Here is a 24,247-nt window from a genome sequence, read left to right on the forward strand (position 1 = left end):
AGTCAGTTGTGCAACAATGTATTCAACTGAAATGTGTCTTCCGCATTTAACCCAACCCCTCTAAATCAGAGAGGTGCGGCAGGCTCCCTTAATTCGACACCCACGTCTTCGGCGCCCGGGGAACAGTTGCTGCCTTGCTCAGGGGCAGAACGACAGTTTTCCCTTGTCAGCTCTGGGATTCGGCCCAACGCTCTAACCACTAGGCCATCTGCCGCCCCAGGAGCTTGTTTACTGGTCTCATGGAGAAGATTGTGAACATATTCTTCTTTGGCCTTGAGCCAAGCTGTTAAAAGCCTCACTCAGACTTGGGTGCAATAAAACTTATACAATTAATTTTTGTGGCATCTACAAGAAAACATGCTGAGTTTTCCACTGCAGTGAAGACTAGCAACAAACATCTTCACGGCATCAAGAATTCCACATTTTGTAAACATAAGCTTATTAGCTCTGATCCATTACACCACACAAGTACACAAAATTGGCACACTAACTCAAATACATAGCAGTATGCCATCTCCAGATAATTTGTCTGATGCATAGATATTCAATACAAGTCTGTCCATTATAGGTTTAAAATCTTGGAGGGGACTCAAAGCACTAACTCCTTGTCCAAATATCCCCCTTCCACCTCTCCCCTCTCCTCTGTTCCCCTCCAGTGTGAGAAGAGACCCTCACAGGCTCTGTGCAGCCTTAAATCAGGAGCTGAGGAGAGGTAGCAGCCAAAGGGCAAGGTGGGGAGGAGAGAGCGATCGAGAGGAATGTATAAAAAATCTAAATAACACACCGCCTCCTCTTCCCCTCAACTATCAGAGTTCCAGTCATAAAGAGATAGGGATCCCTACTGCTAAACAAAAATATGTTACTTCTACACAGCCAAAGAAATGACCACAGTAAAGTCACTGGGCTGCCAAGTGGCAAGAGCTGTAATGGAGGAGTTTATACATGCCAAACTAACCCTGATTCAGATGACCATTCTACCCATGCTAGATTACGGAGACATCATTTATAGATCGGCAGGTAAGGGTGCTCTCGAGCGGCTAGATGTTCTTTACCATCCGGCCATCAGATTTGCCACCAATGTTCCATATAGGACACATTACTGCACTCTATACTCCTCTGTAAACTGGTCATCTCTGTATACCAGTCGCAAGACCTACTGTTTGATGCTTATTTATAAAACCCTCTTAGGTCACACTCCCCCCTATCTGAGATATCTACTGCAGCCATCATCCTCCACATACAACACCCGTTCTGCCAGTCATATTCTGTTAAAGGTCCCCAAAGCCCACACATCCCTGGGACGCTCCTCTTTTCAGTTTGCTGCAGCTAGCGACTGGAAACAAACTGCAACAAACACTCAAACTGGACCGTTTTATCTCAATCTCTTCATTCAAAGACTCAATCATGGACAGTCTTATTGAGAGTTGTGGCTGCTTTGTGTGATGTATTGTTGTCTCTACCTTCTTGCCCTCTGTGCTGTTGTCTGTGCACCAATAATGTTTGTACCATGTTTTATGCTGCTACCATGTTGTGTTGCTACCACGCTGTGTTGTCATGTGTTGCTGCCTTAGGTCTCTCTTTATGTAGTGTTGTCATGTGTGTTTTGTCCTGTATTTATATTGTATTTAATTTTTAATCCCAGGCCCCCCATCCTCGCAGGAGGCCTTTTGCCTTTTGGTAGGCCGTCATTGTAAATAAGAATTTGTTCTTAACTGACTTGCCTAGTTAAATAAAGGTTAAATAAAACGCAAATAAATATATATCTATGGCAATAAAAGCCAGAGGAATAGAGTTAGACAGAGAAGGAGAAGAACTTCTTATGGCTGCAGGGGCAGTATTGAGTAGCTTGGATGAAAGGTGCACAGAGTAAACGGCCTGCTCCTCAGTCATAGTTGCTAATATATGCATATTATTATTAGTATTGGATAGAAAACACTCTGAAGTTTCTAAAACTGTTTGAATTACGTCTGTGAGTATAACAGAACTCATATGGCAGGCAAAAACCTGAGAAAGAATCCAAACAGGAAGTGGAAATTCTGAGGCTGGTGGATTTTCAACCAAGATCCCATTGAAATCACAGCGAGATATGAATTTGTTTGCACTTCCTACGGCTTCCACTAGATGTCAACAGTCTGTAGAACTTTGTCTGATGACTACTGTGAAGGGGGGCCGAATGAGAGAAGTGTTAGTCACCACTGCCATGAGGTGACCATTCTTTGACCATGCGCGTTCACATGCGTGAGCTCCGTTCCATCGCACATCTGAAGTCAATGTAATTCTCCGGTTGGAACGTTATTCAAGATGTATGTTAACAACATTCTAAAGATTGATTCAATACATCGTTTGACATGTTTCTACTGACTGTTACGGAACTTTTGGACATTTTGTCACGTTATAGTGAATGCGCTTCGTGCCTTTGGAATTGTTTACCAAACGCGCTAACCAAAGTAGCTAATTGTACATAAATAACGGACATTATCGAACAAATCAAGCATTTATTGGGGAACTAGGATTCCTGGGAGTGCATTCTGATGAAGATCATCAAAGGGAATATTTATCATGTAATTTCTGGTTTCTGTTGACTCCAACATTGCGGCTAATTTGGCTATTGTTCTGAGCTCCGTCTCAGATTATTGCATGGTTTGCTTTTTCCGCAAAGTTTTTTTGAAATCTGACACAGTTGCATTAAGGAGAGGTATATCTATAATTCCATGTGTATAACTTGTATTATCATCTACATTTATGATGAGTATTTCTGTTGAATAGATGTGGCTATGCAAAATCACTGGATGTTTTTGGAACTAGTTTTTGGAACTAGTGAACGTAACACGCCAATGTAAACTCAGATTTTTTATATAAATATGAACTTTATCAAACAAAACATACATGTATTGTGTAACATGAAGTCCTACGAGTGTCATCCGATGAAGATCAAAGGTTAGTGATTACTTTCATCTCTATTTGTGCTTTTTGTGACTGCTATCTTTGGCTGCAAAAATGTCTGTGCTTATTCTGTGGCTTGGTGGTGACCTAAAATAATTGTTTGTGGTGCTTTCGCTGAAAAGCATATTTGAAATCGGACACTTTGGTGGGATTAACAACAAGATTACATTTAAAATCGTATAAGACACATGTATGTCTGAGGAATTTTAATTATGAGATTTCTGTTGGTTTGAATTTGGCGCCCTGCACTTTCACTGGCTGTTGTCATATCATCCCGTTAACTTCTTATGGTTGCAATCCCGTTAAGTGAAAAGGAGCTATGTGGCGGAACCGGTCAGACTTTACCGAGGTTAGTTTGATGGCTTGGATAGAACATCCTCTATTACACACACATAACAAGCTGGCTCTCTCTAGAGACTGTCTTATGCATGCACACCAGCACACACACACAAGTATGTGGACACGTCATCAAATTAGTGGATTCGGCTATTTCGGCCACACCCGTTACTGACAGGTGTATAAAATCGAGCAAATCTCCGGTAACAAACTTTGGCAGTAGAATGGCCTTACTGAAGAGTTCAGTGACTTTCAAAGTGGTACCGTCATAGGATGCCACCTTTTCAACAAGTCAGTTCGGCAAATTGTTCTGGTCTGGAAGCAACATCAGCACAAGAACTGGTCTACGGGAGTTTCCCTGAAATATATTTCCATGCTCGAGCAGCTGCACACAAGCCTATCACCATGCGCAATGCCAAGCGTCGGCTGGAGTGGTGTTAAGCTCGCCGCCATTGGACTCTAGGGCAGTGTAAACGCATTCTCTGGACTGATGAATCACGCTTCCCCATCAGGCAGTCCGACGGACAAATCTGGGTTTGGCGAATGTCAAGAGAGCGCCATCTGCCCCAATGCATAATGCCAACTGTAAAGTCTGGGGGAGGAGGAATAGTAGTCTGGGGCTGTTTTTCATGGTTAGCCCCTTAGTTCCAGTGAAGGGAAATCTTAACGTTACAGCATACAATGACACTCTAGATGATTCTTTGCTTCCAACTTTGTGTCAACAGTTTGGGGAAGGCCCTTTCCTGTTTTAGCATGACAATGCCCAGGTGTGCAAAGCAAGATCCATACAGAAATGGTTTGTCGAGATCAGTGTGGAAGAACTTGACTGGCCTGCACAGAGACCTGACCTCAACTTCAATGAACACTTTTGGGATGCATTGGAAGGCCGATTGTGAGCCAGGCCTAATCGCCCAACATCAGTGCCGACCTCACTAAGGCGCTCGTGGCTGAATGGAAGCCCCCTCAGAAATGGTCCAGCATCTAGTAGAAAGCCTTCCCAGAAGAGTGGAGGCTGTTATAGCTGCAAAGGGGAGGGACCAACTCAATATTAATGGCCATATTTTGGAATGAGATGTTCGAAGAGCAGGTGTCCACATACTCTTGGTCATGTAGTGTATAAACGTGACATGGAATTTTGTCACAGAAAATAGTAGGTTTGCAGTATGGACCAGATGAAATGGAGGTCATTACCACTAAATAAATTCATAGGGAAGTTTTAGGTGTGCCACAGAATTTTATATCCCTTCAAGTTGTGCAACTGTTCAAAAAAGGTTGGCAACCACTGGTGCATACAAATCTAACTACAGACCCAGTTACTGGCATTGGCACACACTAAGCTTGGGCAGTATCCAGATTTTCATATCATACTGTCCTTCGCTCATCCCAGGATGTACGGTATTACCGGTATGGCACACAAGGGGGTACTAAAAACGCAAGAAAAGGCCTTTATTACCAGAAAGCTAACAGAATTAGCATAAAATAGTGAAATCACATCGACAAAATTCGAAAAAAATTATAAGCTACAACAAACAAACTAATTGCAGACAGGCATATCCAGCTCATAAAGTTATACAAGCATAGCTAGTAGCAACCGAATGTAATTTTCAGTGAGTGTGGACATTTACAAGCGAAAGTGAATGAGATTTTTTTTTAAAGGAACAAAGTTGTGATGAATGTTTTTCCAAAGGAAGAGCAGCATGTGTACACTGAGCAGAGGGGAGAAGAATGGAGGAGGAAAAAAACACTAATAGGAAGCACAGGAAAAAATAACTCATCCAGAGCTCTTTGACTTCTAGCAGAAAGCCATTATAAGATATCTGATGTTAGTAGTGAATTGCATACAAGTGTAACTTCATCACCTCTTGTGCGCCGCACAACGTAGACTCTCCAATAGTTATAGAACACGATAGACTCACCGGCTCCCGCTTCCTCCTGTTGTGCTATTTACCAACACGTGACTGTTCTGGGGAACTACGCTAAGCTTCATAATGTGACAGGTGAAATGAAGAACGCAATATGCTTCATCTAACATATTGCACAAGTTGACTGCAGGTATTAACTTAAAAAAGTAGCTACAAATATTCAAATGTATTGAAAAAATTCAAAGAAAGATATTGACAGTAGAGGTCGAACGATTATGATTTTTCAACGCCAATACCGATACCGATTATTGGAGGACCAAAAAATGCTGATACCGATTAATTGGCCGATTTTTAAAATGTATTTGTAATATTGACAATTACAACAATACTGAATGAACACTTATTTTAACTTAATATAATACATCAATAAAATCAATTTAGCCTCAAATAATGAAACATGTTCAATTTGGTTTAAATAATGCAAAAACAAAGTGTTGGAGAAGAAAGTAAAAGTGCAATACGTGCCATGTAAGAAAGCTAACGTTTAAGTTCCTTGCTCAGAACATGAGAACATATGAAAGCTGGTGGTTCCTTTTAACATGAGTCTTTAATATTCCCAGGTAAGAAGTTTTAGGATGTAGTTATTATAGGAATTATAGGACTATTTCTCTCTATACCATTTGTATTTCATTAACCTTTGACTATTGGATGTTCTTATAGGCACTTTAGTATTGCCAGTGTAACAGTATAGCTTCCATCCCTCTCCTCGCTCCTACCTGGGCTCGAACCAGGAACACAACGACAACAGCCACCCTCGAAGCAGCGTTACCCATGCAGAGCAAGGGGAATAACTACTCCAAGTCTCAGAGTGAGTGATGTTTGAAACGCTGTTAGCGCGCACCCCGCTAACTAGCTAGCCATTTCACGTCGGTTACACCAGCCTAATCTCGGGAGTTGATAGGTTTGAAGCACAGCGAAGAGCTTCTGGCAAAACGCAGGAAAGTGATGTTTGAATGAATGCTTACGAGCCTGCTGCTGCCTACCACCGCTCAGTCAGACTGCTCTATCAAATCATAGACTTAGAAATACGAGCCTTAGGTCATTAATATGGTTGAATCCGGAAACTATCATCTCGAAAACAAGACGTTTATTCTTTCAGTGAAATACGGAACCGTTCTGTATTTTATCTAACGGGTGTAGATAACGGGTCTAAATATTCCTGTTACATTACACAACCTTCAATGTTATGTCATAATTACATAAAATTCTGGCAAATTAGGCAGCCCAAACTGTTGCATATACACTGACTCTGCGTGCAATGAATGCAAGAGAAGTGACACAATTTCACCTGGTTAATATTGCCTGCTAACCTGGATTTCTTTTAGCTAAATATGCAGGTTTAAAAATTATATACTTCTGTGTATTGATTTTAAGAAAGGCATTGATGTTTATGGTTAGGTACACATTGGAGCAACGATACACACCGCATCGATTATATGCAGTGCAGGACATGCTAGATAAACTAGTAATATCATCAACCATGTGTAGTTAACTAGTGATTATGATTGATTGATTGTTTTTTATAAGATTAATGCTAGCTAGCAACTTACCTTGGCTTCTACTGCATTCGCGTAACAGGCAGGCTCCTCGTGGAGTGCAATGTAAATCAGGTGGTTAGAGCGTTGGACTAGTTAACTGTAAGGTTGCAAGATTGAATCCCCCGAGCTGACAAGGTAAAAATCTGTCGTTCTGCCCCTGAACGAGGCAGTTAACCCACCGTTCCTAGGCCGTCATTGAAAATAAGAATGTGTTCTTAACTGACTTGCCTAGTTAAATAAAGATTAAATAAAGGTGTAAAAAATAAAATAAAATAAAAATTGGCCAAATCGGTGCGCAAAAATACAGATTTCCGATTGTTATGAAAACTTGAAACCGGCCCTAATTAAATCGGCCATTCCGATTAATCGGTCGACCTCTAATTGACAGTATTGAGAAACCATCCTATGGCTTTTTCCAAATACCCCGGTATGCGATATACCACCCAAGCCTAGCTTGCACACACACACACGCAGACAGGCACATACAGTCCTACACACAGATACCATCCTGCTGATGTCCTGCACTATTTCTCTCCACTCTGTAAATACTGAAAGCAAAGTCCCGCATCAATCTGCAGTGGCTTGCTGCATCATCAGCCTTGAGAGAAGAATACAGAACATTCCTCAAAACCAACACCAGACCAACCAAGTCTGACCTCCACAAACACTTATTTGTCAAGACGTTGAGAACATTGACTTCATTTCAAGCTAAACACTCAGGAACTTTTCTCAAATCCTGGCAAAGAAATGTAAATCCAAATCTTTGACTTTCTCGTCACGACTACTTTCACGAGGTAAGATGACTGAAAACACTTTTTCATACAGCAACGACCTAGGGGAGAGTTGCAGAGGAGAAGTACAATGATCCAATATTTCTTAAGTTAACTACATGAGACTTTGAAGTGCTGAGAGATTCAGTGTAACCTTTCCCTGATGGATACCTGCCTTTAAAAGCACTGTCATCCATCTTGTAGCGCAGATGGTGTCAAAGCCTTCCATCTATCTCTCTAAATAAATATGCATCCATCCTCGTTCCATCTGGACCGTGTGGGTTACACTGACCTCTCTGCAAAACCACATGTGAATACATAATCATGGTGGGGAGGATTTCTGCTGTGATTCAGACTTGATAACTAAGTTCAGACAGCTTTCTTGACTTACCTATTCACTACAGCTAAGAAGCTTAGTCTACAAATATGCCTGTGGGGCTACACACCAATCCATCTCCCTACATAATCAATCATCTATGAAGGTGATGAATAGTTGTATTCGTCATGTGAATGCAATGTATTGTGATTACCATAAAATCGACATTCTAAAACTATTCAATATTCCAAATGGATATATTGCCATTTGGCTTTTGTTGCGGAGTCTGATCTGTTTAGTAGAATAGGGTGAGAGAAGGAGCCAAATCTGTTCTGACTGCTTACTGGTGGGGACCTGGAAGGGGGAGGCGGCTAATGTTCATAAAATCAGTGACGGATTGGTCCCAATTCAAGTTGGAGATCAATGCGTTCATGTTTGTCAGGCCTTCTGTGCTTGGTGGAGTATGTCTCAGGTTCACATTTACCTACAGGGGGTTGGGGCTGCTGGAATGTCGACACACACAGAGAGAGACCCTTTACACATGCAACCATGGTCATCCACACCGGTGTGAACACACAAGCACATCATGCATACAAAAGCATGTGCTCCCACACACAAACGTACGCCTGCATAAGCACTTACAATACAAACACACACACCAAAACACAACACCTGCACATAAACACACAGATTTGTTAGGGACATGGCAGGGTCTTGCTGTGTATTATAAGACAGGAACGGCCCCATATCACTGCCTGCTCCTCATTTCCTGCCCTAAACTCCCTTAAGCCCTGACCAGCCTCCAACGCACAGACAGACAAACGGGAAAATGATACAAGAACATCCAAAACTGCAAAGGTGCTCGTTTGCCCTTTGTTTATACTGTACTTCATGTCAATATAGTCTTCAACACTTGTTTAGCTGTCCTGCCCAGTGTAAAAGCCCTGAGATTCAGTACTGGAGAGAGACAAACATGGGAACACAGTGATCAAAGTCTGATCCCACTGACTTGGCCCTGCCTGGGTTCCTGGCACTACGCCAGCACTTTCCTTTTCTCTCATACGGAGTACGAAGCCCTGATGCACTATCCTTTAGGTGTGTGTGAGAGAGAGAGACTGAGATCAATGTCCTTTTATACAAGCGTATTAAGCGCGCGCACACACACACACACACACACACACACACACAGCAACAACAGCATCCACTGTACCACTGTTTTTTATGTCCCAACTTCCTTCCAATGTCTGACTACATTTCCACCAATTCAAGTCCATTTTATAAAAAGCAGTGCAAGAGTTTCCAGCCATTATTCCAACAGTGTATACATCACACCCTGTTTAATACATTCCTATAACACTGACAGTGCAGCGATAGTAAATCTTAATAGCCAGCTCATTGATTTTAGGCAAATAATGCTACAGGAAATGCCCTGTAGTAGAGTCATTTAAGTAACACTATTCTACTTGATGATCCCAGAGTACACTGACTCACTTGCTAGTTCTGGCCCTCCTGGCCAAACAGTCAAGTCAGCGAGCGTTCGTGTGGTTCCTGCCGAGACAGAAGTGAAAGAAAACAAGGAAAAGTGCAGTCGCAGCATCTTGTCCAGGCCTATAGGGTTCAGTGAAGAATGCACCGGCCGCACAGCTCCCTGAGAACAACAGAACATCCATCCAATTCACACCCACTAAACTCACACTCAGTGAACAAACACACACCTTTAAACTTTTAGCTTTCTTGTTGCTAGAAGGTCAATTGAATAAAATCATGGCCTTGAGCGTGAATTGATTTAAGATCAATGCTGTACGCTGTAAAGAACACCTTGTCAAGACCAACATCGGCAGTAATTTATTTTCACTGTGCATTGAGTACCAATAAATTAAAATCAGGCTACTTGGTAACATTTTGTACCAAACTATTCAATAATGGTTATGTCATGATAAAGTGCATTGTATGCAAACGTAACGAGACCATTCATGACAATGTTCTTTGAGAGACCTCTCGCATAGTCTGAATGAAAGGATGCTCTACTCTCTGCTTGAGTAAAGACATGCGGTAGGGCACTAGACCAGTCATGGCCTGACTGGACCGATCTGAACGGCATCCATCTTGCCTGGGGTCACTGGCTGTAGCGGTACACTACGTTCAGTGGCCAGAGAAAGTGAAGTACAGTAGAGCACTCTGGGCACACTGATCCTAGGTCAGTATGGTGGCCATGTCAACACAGCAGCCTTACTGTACCAAAGGCGTGTCAATAGCTTCTTACATAATAAAAGTGCCTCTGTATTTCCCTGAGCCTCACTGCCTACTGTTCTGTACCACTGGAGCAGCAGTCATGGGATTGTCAAAGCATCCTTGAGGTTTTCCCACACACACAAGCACACACAGAAGTATGGCTGTCCCTGACAAAAAATGTCATAAATGGTGGTCGACAAAGAGTCAGCTGTTCTTTCGATTGGTCGTCATTTTCAACAACAAAAAAATCCGGACGTTGAAATCAGGTTAATTTTCGGTTCTGAATGAAAGTTGAAAATAAGTAATTTATAGAGGTCTATGTTTGGACCAAATCAAGGCTGGTCCAGACCGGACAAAATCTGAACCAAACATAAACATCTATCATTGGTTTAGATTGTCTGGACCAATGTCCGTGGAAGTGACAGCCAAAAGGCATCGGTCCGTGCTTACTGATGTATAGCCTACAGTGTTTCCTGAAATATAATTTTATGAATGGCTATCTATGTGGTAAGCCTACCGTCTGTCAAGCACCAAAAAACGACATCCGGGCTGGACCAGGGTGTGGCCTACCACGTCAGCGCACAACGGAATTTTATGAATGCCCATCCACATGGCCCATTGCACTGGCTTAATTAGTCCTGATTCCTATGACTAATAAAGTTGGCTATTTAAGCACTGAATATCAGCTACCCAACCTTATCAGGAGTTATCGCGAGCCTATTTGCAATGTGTTTACACAGCCGGAAATGCAGAAGTATTTTCTTTTTCGCCATGATCAGCTTGTCAAAAAGAATTACGGATTCAAACTTGAAACCACTGATCATGACAATGGGGTGAAACTCCTCCATTCCATAATGTCCATTTAGGTTCGGCCATTTGATCGGAGAAACCTGCATTATGTAAAAAGTGTTCGTCTTATTACATCATATATTTTACCTCCAGCCTGTCGACTACAGAAAAGGCCACATACTCTTTCTACCATATCCTATATCTGCTACTTGAGTTATGTTAGTTTATTTTATTGACTGAACGTTGGTGGAGTGCCAATCTGAAGTCAGAGATTGCTGAGTATCAACTGCAAGATAAAGAATGGTTGGCTGATTTTGCCTTCACCGTGGACATCATGGCCCTCATGAATGAAATTAATTCCAAACTACAAGGGAAGTAGTTTGCACATCACATGTACAGCCTTGTCAAAGCCTTCAAGGGAAAATTACTCCTCCTGACCCGCCAAGTAGAAGCCAACAATCTCACCCACCTTCCAACACTACTAGTCTGTTCCCTATCAGTTGACCAGTGGGAGAAGTATACATCCACCTTCCAACATTACTAGTCTGTTCGCTATCAGATGACCAGTGGGAGAAGTATACATCCACCTTCCAACACTACTAGTCTGTTCTCTATCAGATGACCAGTGGGAGAAGTATACATCCACCTTCCAACACTACTAGTCTGTTCCCTATCAGTTGACCAGCGGGAGAAGTATACATCCACCTTCCAACACTACTAGTCTGTTCGCTATCAGATGACCAGTGGGAGAAGTATACATCCACCTTCCAACACTACTAGTCTGTTCTCTATCAGATGACCAGTGGGAGAAGTATACATCCACCTTCCAACACTACTAGTCTGTTCCCTATCAGATGACCAGTAGGAGAAGTATACATCCACCTTCCAACATTACTAGTCTGTTCTCTATCAATGACCAGCGGTAGAAGTATACATCCACCTTCCAACACTACTAGTCTGTTCTCTATCAGATGACCAGCGGGAGAAGTATACATCGCTGCTGCGTGCTTTGAACGGTGAGTTCTCATTGTTTTGAGGATTTCAAAGTGTTGGAAAATGACATGCTGTTGGTTTCCTCTCCTTTCACCTTCAATGTGGATAACGCCCCCACTGACCTGCAACTTGAGCTTATCAATCTTCAGTCTGATGCAGTGATTGGAGAACTATTCAAAACAATGTCACTGATGAGGTTCTATGCATCTCTCGATGAACAAAACTTTCCAAAGATTAAGAGTCATGCCCAGAAGATGTTTGTACTGTTTGGGTCAACCTACGTATGTGAACAGACATGATCAGTGATGAAATAAAAAGGCACAGATCATCTCTCACTGACTCTCACCTCTTAGCAATCCTAAGCATAACGACGTCAGAAACTATACCTGACTTCACCGCTCTAGTCAGTGCACATCATTTACTCACACATCATCTACTCACACTGAGTAGTTTAAATGTAATGTAGAGCTCTCTCTCTGTGTTTTTGTTCATACCCAATAACAAGAGTTCTGTCCGTGGTGCTGAATGCACAGTGTACTTTTCCCTCTGTGTAGTTCATTGCATGTTTAATAATGAAATTACCTACCAAAATGAGAACATGGATGTGGTTTCTGTGCATGTTAAAAAAGTGAAATATGTAGCATATCTGGATGTGATTTACAGTAGATATATCTGCCAACACAGTCATACACATGATGTATAGTCCTGTAATATGAGCCTGGCCCGCGATGGCAAAAATATATTCTTATGTGGCCCTCCATGGAAAATAATTGCCCAGGCCTGGCCTAGTCGGTAGTGAATGTGTACAGCTCCTACAAGCTGATGAGCCATATAGAGGGACAGGATCTGTGATGCTCCACAAAGCACAACCCTTACAAGAAGTAGTAGTAGACCTAGCTACATGTACAAGGAACCCAGAATGGAATTGTGAATGTGCATCCATTCACATTATAGCAGTCAGTGGGACAAACGGAGGATTCATCTTCTTCCCCCTCCAACAAATCCCACCAACACAGTTTTTGCATCACATATTTACAGTGATATTTAAAGTGACGCTGTAGGAGGTTTTGAATAATTTCAGCCAGTAGTTTTGAAAGTAGTGTTCACAAGCCAAAATGGGCCCTTACAATTTTGCACAACTTCATTCATTTCTTATTTCTTCCACTAAATGTTGGAGCATTGCTGCAGGGATTTACTTCCATTTAGCCACAATAGCATTAGTGAAGTCGGGCACTGATGTTGGGCGATTAAGCCTGGCCCGCAGTCAGCGTTCCAATTCATTCCAAAGGTGTTCGATGGGGTTGAGGTCAGGGCTCTGTACAGGCCAGTCAAGTTCTTACACACCGATCTCGACAAACCATTTCTGTATGGACCTCGCTTTGTGCACGGGGGCATAGTCATGCTAAAACGGGAAAGGGCTTTACCCAAACTCCAGCCCCAACCCATTATTCCTCCTCCACCAAACTTTACAGTTGGCACTATGCAAGTTTGGAACGCAGTAGTGAGTGTTGCAACTGAGGACAGACGATTTTCAGCAATCAGCGGTCCCGTTCTGTGAGCTTGTGTGGCATTTCGCGGCTCAGCCATTGTTGCTCCTAGACATTTCCACTTCACAATAACAGCACTTACAGTTGACCGGGTCATCTCTAGCAGGGCAGAAATGTGACTAACTGACTTGTAAAGGTGGCATCTTATGGCGGTGCCACGTTGAAAGTCACTGAGCTCTTCAGTAAGTCCATTCTACTGCCAATGTTTACCTAAGGAGATTGCATGGCTGCATATATCAATATTTATTTTTCTCCTTGCAATTCGTATATGTTACAAATCCACTTCGTACAACACGTTACGAATTTGTAGGTGCTTAAGGTCTAAGAAAGGTGCCTAAGATCTAAAAAGAATAATTATAATAATAATATATTAAAATATTTTGGTGAAGAGGAGTGCAGTACAGTACTAGAGACATCAGTGTAAAAAGAGTGTCAACTGTCATATTGCACCATGTTGTAATTACTTACTGGGAGACTACATTGAGTCTTGACACGGTAGTTCTGGCCTTCAAGGTTGCGTGTAACTGATAGATCAATTCCCCACACTATCCATATTAAATGAGTTGAGACCTTGAGATGATGACATGATTTGCTGCCAAAGAATGGTTTAATAGGACTGCAGAATGGGTTAAAGAAATGTAATTTAGCCTAGTGAAAATGCTCTGTACCCGTTCCTCTCGATCTCACATATATTAATGAGCATGACTGATTAAGAGTGCAATATTTCAGAGGATAGAACATCTTTCAGAAACTATTTTAAACCCAATTTCAGTTTTTTTAAAGTATATATTTCAAAGTAAATGTCATCCATTTAAACCCTAAATTGGTTAAGGGTCTTGCTATATTGGCTCAGCAACAGTAAACAGGCTCTTCAGAGAGCGTATTAGAAGGTGAATTGAAGGGGACGTGTGTTGCAATGTGACTGTGGTCTCTCTAGCATGTTACCTCAATTCCAGGCTGATAACACTGACAGTGAGGATAATCACTCTGGGCACACGTTCGATCAGATGCAGCACAGCACCCTCTAGTCGGGCCACCAACACACACACACATCCATACAAATAAACACACACACTCATACCACTGCCATCAAAAAACCTGTCAATAGCAGGGACATTATAGCCACATGCCACAGACAATGCTACAGGGAAACCTGTCAGTCTGGAGTAGTCATCATCAGCACAGGAGCCCCAGGAGCCCCAGCACTCACAGATGTGAAGAGAGGAAAGGAACACAAGACTGTAAAGAGAGGAATGGCAGAACAACGAGAGAAAAAGAGGTACAACTAGGAAAGGATAGGAGGTAAAAAGAGGAAAGACAAATAAATGAAAAAGGTGAAAAATGAGGGTTGTAGTACCTGAGAGGCAGATGAAGGTCATGTAGTCTCCCTGTCCTCCAGTAGCCAGGAAGGGGATCTTCTTCTTGGTCCTCCTCTTCACCTGCACGGCTGCAAGCATCTTCTCATCGTGGGGTGTGAACACCGCCTTGTTGATGGCTGACTTGGCACTCATCTTGAGGGAGGGGGGAAGAGTCGCAGAGAGAGAGGGTAGATGGAGAGGAGGTCGTCAGCGCTCCTCTGTGGATGGAAAGAGATAAGATCATTGGTGAGTGTTACTGTTTGACTTTGGTGGAAGGGGTAAGGTTATAGGGTTTAATATTTTCCCAGTATTTTACAAATGTTGCATCCTGAGAATGAATCTCTTTTCTCCCGGGTAGCCCAGTATTTCCTGCCAAAACCGGAAGTTTAATTCAAAAAGATATGAAGCATATAAATATATATTTTTTTAAATCAAGCCTGATGCTTCCTGAGCCTGATAAGCTATACATTAAATACATTTTATGAAACCAAAACCCAAAAATATCCTACATGATTGTCCAATACATATGATTTATAGGCTTTACGCATGTCATAAAAACATAAAAGCCCATAGATGTAGCTAGCTATATGCTCTCTTGGGTAAATAAATGAAACAAGCTCCAGTAGGCTAATCTTATTGAGTGTAAACTGTATTACATGAAGGAGGTGCATAATTCCAGTCCAACTCATGATAAAGTTGGGACAGAACTTTCTGGTGCGGCACATGCGGATTCTGGTGCATTACATACGGCCTACACAGTTATAAGTATAGGCTAGAGAATTTGATTTTAAAATATAATAGGGCCTATTTGTATTAGGAGGCTGACTCATATATACATTTTATAATATTTCCCCTAATGTTATAGCCTACCTCTTCTATTGTTGCTTCATTCTTTCCTCACAACAGTTAAATAAGTTTTGTTGTCCTCATCTTCATTATTCTAATGACATGCTTGTATAATAGGACTATAATTAGATTGATGGCTTTCACTTCTCTTCATGAAGATTGAATGGTTATGTGTCTGAATAAATGAATGCTATAGCCTACCGCCATCGCGCGTTCGCTCTTCTTTCAAACTACCCATGAGTTCTATTGGCTGCTGTATTTAACATTCAGCAAACAAGAGCTTGCATCCCTCTTTGAATAGTCTATTGCTATGAGAAATACACAAAAAAAATGTCCGACAAGCTATTCTAGTCTAGCTTTTCTTGCATGGGACTCCAAGAGCTAAGGAGCTTTTTTTAAGGAGAGAGGCCAGAGGAGCACAGGTGTGTGTGTATTGCGCAAGAGACAGAGGCTATAAGTTAGAAGCTTATTATGCATAACCCATCATTAATTAGCTAAATATAAAGCAAATACTGCTTTGAATGTATTACCTGAAAGAGGTAAGCGAGGACATCTATATATATATATGCATATATCAATCTTGAACAGGATGATCTACTTTGGATGTAATTTGAATCTAATTGAGGAAGACTGCGAGAGTGCTTGCGCATGCATTGATTTAATACAACAACATTCGAGTGATAGGCTGTTTTAAAACTCTGCAGCTGCAAAAAAATCTATCTTCACAATGAAAAAAATAAGGTGACCCCGAAAACGCTGTCTCAGGTGCCGCTCCAGAATCTCCCATAAGTGTTCAATTGGGTTGAGATCTGGTGACTGAGTCAGTCATGGCATATGGTTGACATTATGTTCATGCTCATCAAACCATTCAGTGACCACTCGTACCCTGTGGATGGGGGCATTGTCATCTTGTTGGGGCATAGCCATTGTAGCCAAAACAATGATCAAAATAATTACCTGCCCAGCATTTTTACAATTGACCCTAAGCACGATAGGATGCTAATTGCTTGATTAACTCAGGAACTACACCTGTCTGGAAGCACCTGCTTTCAATATACTTTGTATCCCTCATTTACTTAAGTGTTTCCATTATTTTGGCAGTTACCTGTAGCTCTCACATAAATCATGTATTGTCAATGCAAACTTTCTCCAGAACATTCTAGCCTAAATCAATCAGTCCAGCCCATATCACTGAATTATTCTTATTATGAAGGGAGGAAAAGACACACTGGTAGAAACAATGTCTTTGTTACATGTCAGAAGAAATCACATTGCGAAAGCAGTGAGAGATCAGTCCCGGAAGAAATAAAAGAAAAATGGCCATTACATCTGACTGCTTTGTGCTTTTCCAGTCCCCAGCATCAGAAAGACCACTCCAATCTCATTTCAGAAACATTCTGCTCCCCAAAATAAATGGCCCTATAAAAAAATGTAATGACAGAATGAGTGACCGCCTCCAATATGGAAGACAGGCCATCGTTTCAGTGGAGTGGTGCAAATATCGACATCTCTCTTAATATTACACAGGCAATGTTCCCTCCAACATCTGCTGCAAAATTTTAATGACTTCAGTTAGGAAACTTTTCAGAAACATCTCATTGCCATTGAACAGTCATCACATTTGACATTACTTGAAATATATCTTTTAAATGTAACTTTGTTCACATTATAAACTGGCAGCTCGTCATCGAATGAGACGGAACACCCAGGTCCTCAAACACAATGTGCTTTGCTGATCGTGTCAGAGAAAGCAGTGCTGAGGCAGTGCAATTGTGGTTACATTAATGGAGGACGCAGTCATAAACAACAGTGTTTAATTGTGTCCAAATGCTCTCCAGAGAACTATGGCGTTTAATCATTGTCTCAGCCAGACACACACACGGAGGTGGTGCACTGGTGATACAAAAATATAACTGTCCGTCACAACAAATGCTACATGAATTAGGCGACTCAGAGGAGGCATAGCAACACTGCCATCGTCAATTTGGATTTCTAATAAGCAGGCCCAAAATAACTGTTTTTCACACTGCATTGAGCTTCAAATAAGTGTTTGGCAGTTGAGGAGGAGAAGCAAGGAAACAAAATAGTTCCACAGAAACATAATCCGCAGCGTTAGAAGCGTTGCCAAGACTAATTAATTGTAGGGAAAACACTAACAGCTTTTTGTAGTTTTGATGGAGGAAGAACAGTTGACTTATTAAACCAGATAAGCAAACGACTGTACATCAAGGTTAAGCTTCCAACGCTGCGGATTATGTTTCTGTGGAACTATTTTGTTTCCTTGTTTCTCCTCCTCAACTGCCAAACACTTATCTGAAGCTCTGAGATAGAGGAAACACTGAGCACCCATCTCTTCATCTTCAACAGTCCAGCTAGAAAAACATTCTGGTCTTTCTTTGAGAACAATAAATACAACAGGTAATATGAAACGTCAAGAGACATCGAGATTCCATCCAGAAAAGCCAGGATTGTTTACTTTCAGACATTTTGATTTCTGAATCATGAATGGTGCTGCATCTGGCGAGATTTAGTTCTAAGCATTGGCACAGTAACTGTTTCTACTGCTAGGTACACCTATCCACAGGGCACAATTTAACTGGCCTAAAAACCAAACAGTAAAACAATCCAGCTCAGCAAATGGCATTTCAAAACATCAGCAGATGAGGCTCTAAACAAATTGTCTATCTCAGAGTAAACACCATACAAGTCAAGAGTTCTTTAAGAGCAATTAGCCAACAAAAGTGTCTTTCCTTGTAATGTTTAAAACATCCAACACCTAAATCTACAGACATGTGCATACACCAGTGGAGGCTCCCCAGAGGAGGAAAGGGAAGACCATCCTCCTCAGTGAATTTCAAAAAAATGTGAATAGTTAAATGTAAAAGTAAAATATAAAAAATGATAAAACTATTCTACATATTCACGTCAACAAATTGATAAAAACACACTTGATGCCTCAACAGCACTCCCTGGGGTAGCACCATGGGGTAGCCGGAGGACAGCTAGCTTCTGTCCTCCTCTGAGTACATTGACTTCAATACAAAATCTAGGAGGCTCATGGTTCTCACCCCCTTCCATACTTACACAGTAATTATGACAACTTCTGAGGGTGCCCTCCAACCTATGAGAGCTCTTGCAACATGAACTGACATGTCTACTAGCTATGTTGACTATGACTAGCTAATATGGTGACAACGATGTAAGCTGTGTGTAGCGGTTATTGGTTATAGTATGAAGGTTTGGCTTGGAAAGGTTTTTCGCCTGGTCACAGACAGCTGTTGTGTTGGGCACTGAAGTCCACAAGCGAAGAGAAAAGGTGAGAGGAGGAGTGCGTGTAGATGCGAGAAGGAAATATACAACAAGCAAAGTGATCATGCGGTTTATATGTGGTTGCTATTAAAGTGAAGTGTGTGTGCGGGTGATCAGGGGTGTATTCATATCGGCGATTCTGTTGAAAAATGTTTAACGTAAGCAGACAGAACAGGGATAAACATATCTGAATTTGTCCAATAGAAACTCTTGTTTCCAATTGTTGGACTAATGATTAAACCCTAGATCAGCTAGATGCAGGCAATAATAATAATAACAATAATACTACATTCCCAAAAATTATGCCATGCTCATAAAAGTGCATTCTTTTATCACATGTGCAGTGCACTCTTCCATCATGCACAGCTGATTCTCAAGATCTTGCACACTAATGAGAAGCTCTTGAGGCCACACTACTACACTGTCTGAGCCAAGGACTACATGCTTTCTGGTAAGTTTTGATTACAATACTGGGTGGGGTGAATATATTGTATATAACATACATGATTTTTTGTCAACTAGTAAATAGTAGCCTACAGCAAAGTGTGTTAAATAATTTCTAACTTGTTAACAATTTCTGCTAGTTAGTTTTTGCTACCATGTGGGTTTTAGCTTGCTTGAGCCTGCTAACTGAGGAGCGTTAATTCACCGGTTTCCATACACGTTTCATTTTAAAACATCTTACAAAATTAGTTGTTTAATCTAACTGCTTAACTAATCTTTACAAGAAAATGCCACGGGCACAATCTGATATGTGGAGACATTTCACTGCAGCTAATGTAGAAGAAAAAGCAACATTGCAGATGAGCTGAAGGCAGTCATCAATGACCTTGGACCACAAGGTACTTGCACTGGTGACAGACAATGCTGCAAACATGGTGGCTGCTTAGTCTAAAGTGGAGGAGTCCTACCCTCACATCACACCCATTGGCTGTGCTGCTCGTGCATTGAATCTGCTCCTCAAGGACACCATGGCACTGAAAACAATGGATACACTCTACAAGAGAGCCAAGGATATGGTTAGGTATGTGAAGGGTCATCAAGTTATACCACAATCTACCTCACCAAGCAGAGTGAGAAGAATAAGAGCACCACATTGAAGCTGCCCAGCAACACCAGTTGGGGTGGTGTTGTCATCATGTTTGACAGTCTCCTGGAGGGAAGGAGTCTCTCCAAAAAATGGCCATATCACAGTCTGCCGTTATGGACAGCCCCATCAACAGGATCCTCCTGGATGATCTATTTTGGGAGAGAGTGATAAGCAGCCTGAAACTCCTGAAACCTATAGCAGTAGCCATTGCACAGATTGAGGGAGACAATGCCATCCTGTCTGAAGTTCAGACTGCTTGCAGGTGTAAGAGAAGAAATCCATACTGCCCTGTTCACTTCACTGTTGCTCCAAGCAGAGGAAACTGCAGTTCTGAAATACATCAAAAAGCATGAAGACTTCTGCCTGAAGCCCATACACACCGCAGCGTACATGTTGGACCCCAAGTATGCTGGCAAGAGCATCCTGTCTGGTGCAGAGATCGACAAGGCCTATGGTGTCATCACTACCGTGTCTCGCCACCTTGGCCTGGATGAGGGCAAGGTTCTTGGCAGTCTGGCGAAGTACACTTCCAGTCAAGGGCTTTAGGATGGATGCAATATGGCAGTCGTGCCAACATATCTCATCAGCAACCTGGTGGAAGGGACTTTGTGGATCTGAGGCTCTTTCCCCTGTTGCCTCCATCATCCTCCAAATCCCACCAACATCAGCCGCCTCAGAGCGCAACTGGCCCTTGTTTGGGAACACACCAAAGCACGCAACAGGCTGACCAATACAAGGGTTGAAAAATTGGTGGCCACCCGGGCAAATTTGAGGCTTTTTGAGCATGACAACGAGCCATCCTCAACAAGGTTGGTAAGTGACAATGAAGATGAGGCCTCAGACTGATGTTCAAGAGGTGGACATTGAGGTCCAGGGAGAAGACATGGAAGCCTGAGGGGAAGACAACCAAAGCTTTTGTTTCTAGACTATCATTTTACAGACATATATTGAAAACGTTTTTGGGAGATGGGATGGATCATTGGGGATCATTCAATATTCCCTTTTGTTGTTCAGTGAAATAATCCCATGTGAATTTAATTAATGTTCAATTCATAACTAAAATAGTTTTTTCATTTCTAGTGGAAGGATTTAATCATTTGCAATTATGTCTACTTATGATAAGGTAAAAGGTTTATGTCTCCATATGATATGGTAAATATATCCAATGCAAAAAACATCTACATTTAAATGGTATTAATATTTATTCCCATGTATTCCCGTTAATTGCCACGGAAAGTTTCCACCTCTGAATATTCCCCAAAATGTGCAACCCTAGTCCTACCTAATCTTAAATGACACAGGCGTACACACAGACAGATAGGGCCTTGTTCCGTTTCCTATAAAAAACAGAAACACTTTGTTCTTCCACCATTTCAGCCCAGTGGTGCCCACCAATCTCTGTACAAATGATTCTCTAGTAATTCAGAACTTAAATGAAATTAATAATAGTGGGAATAATACGCTTCATTATGAACCTACGCGTATGAATAAAACATATGAAAACTTCGATTTTCTTTTGAGAGATGGCCTCAAACACAAATCATATGAAGACACAAGTAAACCTGAACGTCAAATGTCAATGGTCCTACTGTCACCTTAAGAAGGGGGTATAGAGGCATAGAGAGAGCGAGAGAGGGATACAGATAGTAGCCCTAATCCTGGGTGTCCCTACCGATCCACTACCATCCTCCAGCTGAGAGAGAAGGCTCCCTGTGTCTCCCAAAGCTGTAAGCAGACAGTGGGGAGTCTATATCCTGCCTCAGGTGGGCAACTGAAGCGTGAGGGATGGAAGGGAGGACCTTGGAGATTGAGGGTGGATTTCACTTTTCAGTGATGGTTTGAATTACATCAGCCTTACATTCCGACACTGCCTGGCAATGGTGAAAACCAGCTGTGGAAAAAGTACCCAATTGTCATACTATAGAAAAAGTAAATGCATGTTAACAGAAAATGACTCAAGTAAAAGTGAAAGACACTCAGTTAAATACTAATTGAGTAAAAGTCTAAAAGTATTTGGTTTTAAATATACCTAAGTAAACATAATTGCTATAATATAATTATCATTTTTAAGTCCTATATTAAGCAAACCAGAAGGCACCATTTTATATATATATATATATAAATAACATACATACATGAATAGCGAGGGGCACACTCCAACACTAATTTACAAACAATACATTTGTGTTTAGTGAGTCCGCCAGATCAAATCAAATTGTATTGGTCACATACACATGGTTAGCAGATGTTAATGTGAGTGTAGCGAAATGCTTGTGCTTCTAGTTCCGACTATGCAGTAAAATCTAACAAGTAATCTAACAAATTCACAACAACGACCTTATACACACAAATGTAAAGGGATGAATGAGAATATGTACATATAAATATATGGATGAGCGATGGCATGCGGGCGGCATAGGCAAGATGCAGTAGATGGTGTAGAATAAAGTATATACATATGAGATGAGTTATGTAGGATATGTAAACATTAAAGTGCCGTTATTTAAAGTGACTAGTGATACCTTTATTAAGTCTGTTTATTTAAGTGGCCAGAGATTTGAGTCCATATGTTGGCAGCAGACTCTCTATGTTAGTGATGGCTGTTTAGAGGCAGTAGGGATGACCAGGGATGTTATCTTGATAAGTGTGTGTGAATTGGACCATTTTCCTGTCCTGCTAAGCATTCAAAATATGAGTACTTCTGGAAATGTATTATTTTCTTAAGGAATGTAGTGAAGTAAAAGTTGTAAAAAATAAATAGTAAAGTACAGATACCCCCCAAAAATACTTTAGTACTTTAAAGTATTTTTACTTAAGTACTTTACGACACTGAAAACGAGACTTGCGTTGTAACCATGTCTGTCACCCCATTTTCCAGTGACAATCACTCCCTTCCCAGAAACACTTAATTCACTGTACCTCGCCAAGCGGTGAAAGGAGGGGTCGGTGCCGGATGCAGTCTCTCCTTTTGTTTAGTGTGTTAACGTGAAATCTGTTCAGCCAGAGCTCACGGCTCTCCAGAGGCCTCTTGAGTAAGGGTGCTTCGCTTTAGCCCACAGCCAAAACTTTCAGCACTCCCCACCACTCCTTTCCCTGCTTACTTCTTTACACAGGCCAATAGAATTCTGGCACAACAGCCAGGCTGAGAGAGCTTCACAACAATAGGACAGGTGCAGGATTTGCAAAAGCGGAGGCTACCACAAAGCCAGTTCAATTAGTTTGACATCTTCCAGAATTGCCAAACAATGATTTAAAAAACGACCAGAAAAATCAGGAAACAACTGATTCCTGATTGTTTATGATTAATCTTTGGTATAGTGAGAAATTTGGAATGCTGTTGTTACAGCTACTTTCCTCTGACATTTACAGTTAATGGAGAAAGGTTAGGGTTTAACAACCCTTTGAAGAATCCTTCAGAAAAGGGAGGATTTGAAATAGGCTTGGGCGATATACCATTTATACTGGGGTATTTTGAAATACAGACGGTATGATATTGCAATGCTTATGACTATAAATGAAGTATAACTACAAGAAATGTAAGATGTGTCAAATAAAGTATATACACACAGCTCAGGGCTCCAGTTATGCATTTGTTTTGCTAACTTGCTAGCTGAGTGGCTAGATCAAGCTTTTTGGTTACAGCAGAGACATTCTAGCCTAAGTACGAGTCTCTTTAGCTAACATTCCACTCCTTACCACTCCTTGTCATTGCCAAAGAAACTGGCCTTTCTGTCATCTTCAAATATGAATCATTAATGATCGAGGAGAACTGATGAGTTGATAACCCTCACAGGTTATCAACATACTCATGTTATTTCCAACAACCAACGAGCAACTCCGCCTTAAATCCAGCTGCATATTGAACATTGAGACTGCTGAAAGGCCAGTCTCTTTGGCAATGAGATAGAGTGGCAAAGACTGGTACCAGACTACAGACATTCAATCTTCAATCCCCATCTGGATCAAGATCCCTGTTGCCTGAATTGTTTTGTGCGGTATGGTACAAAACGGTATGAAAATCCACCCAAATACCGCCCAACTCTAATCTGTGCACTAACCAACCCACAGTTGGAGCACCGTGCCTGGTGTGATGCCAAGGTGTTATGTTTAACTTTCTTTGTGCCACATCCAGTGTTGTTTTCAGATGGCAGTTTGCAGATCGAGCCAGTGAGACGGCGATAAGCAGGGGAAATCACATTCCTGGGGCTTATCTTCCATTCACATTCCTTAGAGAACGCTCCACTATCAACAGGAATAA

The 24,247-nt window shown here is 41.5% G+C and overlaps 1 protein-coding gene across 2 annotated transcripts in view; it reads right to left on the reverse strand.

Annotated features, from left to right (window-relative positions):
• LOC139553411 (syntaxin-binding protein 6-like) overlaps positions 1-24,247 on the reverse strand; it is a 98,425-nt gene that overhangs the window by 67,578 nt on the left and 6,600 nt on the right. For both annotated transcript variants that reach the window (XM_071365705.1, XM_071365704.1), the window contains exon 2: positions 14,744-14,962. In XM_071365705.1, coding sequence (XP_071221806.1) covers positions 14,744-14,897 — 154 coding nt within the window. In that variant the 5' untranslated portion in view covers positions 14,898-14,962. The remainder of the gene's footprint in view (positions 1-14,743; positions 14,963-24,247) is intronic.

This window comes from Salvelinus alpinus, chromosome 25 (assembly GCF_045679555.1).
Source record: "Salvelinus alpinus chromosome 25, SLU_Salpinus.1, whole genome shotgun sequence".
In the NCBI taxonomy this organism is placed as follows: Eukaryota; Metazoa; Chordata; class Actinopteri; order Salmoniformes; family Salmonidae; genus Salvelinus; species Salvelinus alpinus.